Source organism: Muscardinus avellanarius (assembly GCF_963383645.1).
Source record: "Muscardinus avellanarius genome assembly, chromosome: 21".
In the NCBI taxonomy this organism is placed as follows: Eukaryota; Metazoa; Chordata; class Mammalia; order Rodentia; family Gliridae; genus Muscardinus; species Muscardinus avellanarius.
The window spans coordinates 24352320-24357494 of NC_137807.1; the positions used below are offsets into that span (position 1 = coordinate 24352320).

General features: G+C 64.4%; 1 protein-coding gene across 1 annotated transcript; it reads left to right on the forward strand.

Moving 5' to 3' along the window:
- Positions 1 to 1260: 1260 nt before the first annotated feature.
- Positions 1261 to 2735, forward strand: DERL3 (derlin 3; the record flags this gene model as incomplete). The annotated part of the gene is made up of 6 exons (XM_080717476.1): positions 1261 to 1353; positions 1468 to 1533; positions 1670 to 1743; positions 1819 to 1912; positions 2189 to 2384; positions 2641 to 2735. 6 exons carry the CDS (start codon positions 1261 to 1263, stop codon positions 2733 to 2735), a joined length of 618 nt encoding a protein of 205 aa, XP_080573602.1.
- Positions 2736 to 5175: the final 2440 nt, after the last annotated feature.

Genomic DNA, 5175 nt, shown 5'->3' on the forward strand with positions numbered 1-5175 from the left:
CTTCCTCCCTCCCTCCCTTCCTGCCTTTTCCTTGTTACTGGGGTTGAAGACACGGTCATTCTACCTCCAAGCTATACCCCAGTTCTTTTTATTTTTTTAAATTCATTTTTTTTTTTTTTTTTTGCGGTATAGGGATGGGACCAGAGGCATTCTACCTCCGAGCTACACCCCCCAGCCCTATTTTTTATTCTTTATTTGGAAACAGGATCCCGCTGAGTTGCAAAGGGCCTCACTAAGTTGTTAGGGTTTTGATAAACTGCTGAGGTTGGCCTCAAACCTGGATCCTCCTGTTTCAGCCTCCCGAGTATTGGGATTACAGGCCTGCACCACAATGCTTGGCTCTTACAATTTCATAGCAAAACAAGGTCTCACTGAGTTGCTGGAGCTGGCCAGAAGCCCACAATGCTCTGGCCCTAGAGCTGGGATCAGAGGTGTGCACCACCATGCTGGGGGTTCAGCTCCTGAACCGCTCCTGTCCATCTCCCTCCAGGACCCTGGCTGGGTGGGGTTGCTTCTCTCCCCAACTGCTGAAGGTCGGGCTGCCCAGGCCTGGCGTGTGTGTGTGTGTGTGTGTGTGTTACTGGGAATTGAACCCAGGGGCATATTATCTCTGAGCTACACTCACCAATCTTTTTATTTTTTATTTTGAAACAGGTCTCGCTAAGTTGCTGAGGCTGGTCTTCCTATCTCAGCCTCCCAAATACCGCCCCGCACCACCGCGCCGGGCTCTATAAATACCTTTGATCTAGGGGGAAGGGCATGTTTAGGTCGCCAGCGATGAGCGGCAGAACTGCCAGGCTCTGCGTCCCGTCCACGCGCCCGGCCCGCCAACTTTCTGGTCTGTAGGCACCTGCCTCTAGTCTTTCCTCCCAGGCAGCAGTCATCCTAGTCCCGCCCCGCCCGCCGCGGCCTCGTGGGTCTTTGCTATTGGTCTCTCTCTAGAGCGTCACCGAAAAGTCCGCCTCCTCATTGGCCACACTTTCTCCTGCGCTGCGGCGCAGCCACAACAACCTCCACGTGCTCAACCGTGGGGCTTCCTGATTGGCCAGCTACCTCAACCCGCCCGCCTTTCCCTTCCGCCCCCGCCCTTCCTCTTCCGCTTTCCATTGGCTTACCGGCCCCGGAGCCACGCCCCCGAGGCCTGGCGTTCTGCGCCTGGGACGCGGATTGGCTGGGGGCGGGAGGCGGGGCTCGGAGGCGGGGCTGGCGGAGATGCCGGAGCGCGGCGCTGGCCCGGCCCGGCGTGTGGGAGCAGGCTCGATGGCGTGGCGGGGGCTGGCGGCCGAGTTCCTGCAGGTGCCGGCGGTGACGCGGGCCTACACCGCGGCCTGCGTCCTCACCACCGCCGCAGTGGTGAGCGGCGGGGCGTCGCCATGGTTACCGCCCCGGGCCGGCAGGCGCGGCGTGGGGGAGGTCGCGGGGTCCCCGTGGACCCCGGTGGCCCCTGATGTGTCCTCGCTCCCACAGCAGCTGGAGCTCCTCAGCCCCTTCCAGCTCTACTTCAACCCGCACCTGGTGTTCCGGAGGCTGCAGGTGAGGCCGGCCGCGGCGCCTGGGACGCCCCCGCCCGCCCCCGCCCGAACTGACCCCGCGTCCGCCCGCGCTGACCCCGCCCCCGCCCGCGCTGACCCCCGCCCGCGCTGACCCCCGCCCGCCCGCCCGCCCGCAGGTCTGGAGGCTCGTCACCAGCTTCCTCTTCTTCGGGCCCCTGGGGTTCAGCTTCTTCTTCAACATGCTCTTCGTGTATCCTGCCGCACGCGGGCGGGCGGGCGGGGAAACTGAGGCCCGCCGGCCGCGCTTCCTATACCCGCGCCGCAGCTTCCGCTACTGCCGCATGCTGGAGGAGGGCTCCTTCCGGGGCCGCACCGCCGACTTCGTGTTCATGCTTCTCTTCGGGGGCGTCCTGATGACAGTATCCTTCCCGGCTGCTGCCTGGGGTCTGGCCCGCGCTGGCCGACATGCGGGCGCCGCGGGGCCAGGCGGGGGCTCTTCAGTGCCCGGCTCGACCTACAGCGCGCAGCCGGAGCCCAACGGGGTGTGCGGGCCCTGAGCCCCGAATGCAAGTAGCCAGCGAGGTGGACAGGCGCGCGGGGCTGGTCTGCGGGCCCAGGCCCGGGATTGAAAGGCTGGTGTGGGTGGGGACCCACTGGGGAGCCCCAAGGGCCCAGGAGACCTTGACTCTGGCCAGCTGCTGGGATTCCTGGGCAGCCTGTTCTTCCTGGGCCAGGCCCTCATGGCCATGCTGGTGTACGTGTGGAGCCGCCGCAGCCCCGGCGTGAGAGTCAACTTCTTCGGCCTCCTCACCTTCCAGGCGCCATTCCTGCCCTGGGCGCTCATGGGCTTCTCCCTGCTGCTGGGCAACTCCATCCTCGTGGACCTGCTGGGTGAGCCCGCCTGGTCCTGTGGCCGCGCCCCACCCGCCCCGCCTCTTCGTGGCAGCCCCACAGGGTTTGCATCCTCAGGGCTGAGTGGGTCCTGGCCGGCAGGGTGGGGCGGTTCCTGCTCCCCCAGGTCCCCGGCTCCTCCCCTCCCCAGGCCCTGCCTCTAAGCCTGTCCATCATGCGGCAGGGCACTGAGCCTGCGGAGCCCGGGTTACTGTGGGCTGTGCGGGGTGGCCTCTGGCAGCCTGGGCTCTTACAGGGATCTCGGTGGGCCACATCTACTACTTCCTGGAGGATGTCTTTCCTAACCAGCCGGGAGGCAAGAGACTGCTGCTGACCCCTGGCTTCCTGTGAGTGCTGGAGACATTCCCACCCACGCCTGCTCCCTGTATGGGGTCTACAGAAAGGGTCCTCTCCACAGAAAGCTGCTGCTCGATGCCCCTGAAGAGGACCCCAATTATCTGCCCCTTCCTGAGGAGCAGCCCGGACCCCACCTGCCACGCCCATAGCAGTGCCCACCTCGAGTCAGCCCTGGAGGCTTCTGTGAGGCCTCTACCCCACCCTCCACCCCCCTCTGCAGCCGAGTCGCCCAACCTGGAGTCGCCCATCCTGGAGTGGGGCTGGTGTAAGGGCTCACCTGAATAAACAGTCACCTGAGGCTTCTGGGCCCACTGTGCTGGCTCCCGCCTCCGCCAGCCACAGGCGCCTGCTCCCTTCTGTGCCCACCCCGCCCACCTGCAGGTGGGTACAGGGGCTCAGAGGCTGGCCAGCCGAGCCTTGAGCTCATGAAAGGCCAATTGGGGTTCCCATCCCACCCACCAGTGCATCCACGGGGCCCCGGGGCAAGTCCCACCCACTGAGCCTGGATCCTGCCGTCAGCAAGGCATGGCCAGCCCGCAGTGGCTGGGCAGAATCCCGCCAGTCCCCAGATGCCCGGACTTTGGGCTGATGCCCCCTGTGCCTCTCTTTTATCCCCAGCAACCCCAATGGCTTCACCTGACCCAGAGGCTCTGAGGGTCAGGTGCAGAGGAGGGCCAGGACGGGTCCTCTGCCCTTAATGTGACCCCAGGGCCCAGAGAAGCTTTGTTTTGCTGGGCACAATGGCACACACCTGCAACCCCAGTACTTGGGAGGCCGAGGCAGGAGGATTGCAGGTTCCAGGCCAGTGCAGGGTAACTTTGGGAGACCCTATTTTAAAATAAAAAAGGGCTGGCGGTGTAGCTCAGAGGTAGAACCTGGGAGTTCAATCCCCAGTAAACACACACACACACACACACACACACACACACACACACACACTCTGTCCAGCTGGACACTCAGGGCTCCCCAGCCACAGGCTGTCTCCATGGTAACAAAGATGTTTCTCATGGCTCCAACCTCAAGATCACAGTGCAAGCGGGTGCCGTGGGCTGGCGGTGCTCACAAGGTCCAGATGCAAGTGGGGCCTGGTGCGCCAGCCCCTTCCGGGCAGGCAGGCCCACCTGCCCAGCAGGGTGAGGTGGGCGGCCGGAGCGGCTCCCCACGGACCTCGCAAACCTCTCAGCGGGGCGCTTGTTCATTTCTAAGACCACAGGGCCTACAGCCTTCTCCTTTGCTTAGGGTCTTCCAGCAGAGACGCTGGCTGTCCCCTTGCTGGGTCTCTGGCCGACTCGACTCTGACAGGCAGGGCCTGCGCTCCCCCTGGAAGTGCTTCCGGGGCTTCAACCAGGTGCAGGCTGCCGACCCCTCTGACCTCTGCCCCAGCCGCACGGGCTGAGACTGGGGCCCCTGCTCCTGGTGCCCAAGCCGGAGCGCAGCCTCAGAAGGCTGGAGCTGTGTGCCAAGGGTGCGTGTCCAGCAGACTCACAGGCCACTCGTGGAGCCCGTACCTCCCATGTCATGTGGGGTCAGATGTGTTCAGCAGCCAGCTGGGAAGGGCTGGAGGCTGTGCCTCCTCTGCGCATATGCCAGCCCTCCAGGCTGGCACCAGGCCGGCGAGCTGCCTAATGGCCACAGTGGGCCCGGGCAGGAGGCGCTGGCTTGGGCTCAGGTGGAACTGGCCAGGTTGCCCTGCTCTCTGTGACGCCCCCTCCTGCACCCAGGCTGGTGCCAGCACAGGACTAGGCCCTCGGTAAGGGACTGCGGGCGGCAAGGCCCTGGCTGGGGGAGCCTGTCTGACTTGCCGGGGATGTGGGAGAGCACAGCTCCTCCAAGGCTGAGGGGGCTGGGAAGGTGTGCCGAGCAGCAGGGGGGCCCTCCTGAGCCGCACCCCACACTCCATGCCCACTCCCTAGGGACCTGCCAAGCACAGGCAACAAGTACGAAGCTGGACCGGCCAAGGGATGCCAAGCACTGTGCTCTGCCTCAGGCCGAGGTACTGGTGTGTCTGAGTGGAGCCCAGCTAACCACCTACAGAAGCTCCACGGCCTGCTTTGTCCACAAAGCCGCCACTGCCACCTCAGAGCCCAGGCTGGCTCCCGCTCCGCTACCACTGTCACCACATGAAGACGCTGAACGTGACCTGTTGCCTTTTATTTAAAAAGTGTCACTGGCCCTGCCTGGGGCTCCTATACAAAAACATAACACACTCAAAAGGGAGGCTTCTTCCCGATTCCAGGCCCTGGGTGAGGGAGCTGGGGCGAGGCCGGCCAGGGCTTGGCGGGTGGAATGCGGGAGCCAGAGGTCCCTGCTTCCGCACCCCCCGGCCCCAGCCCCTGGGATGGATGGCACTGGGGTCCTCTCGTGTCTCTCCTTGCAAGACGAAGGAGGGCAGTGTGAGCTGCGATGCTCCGTGGAGGCCGAGCACCAGGGCTGG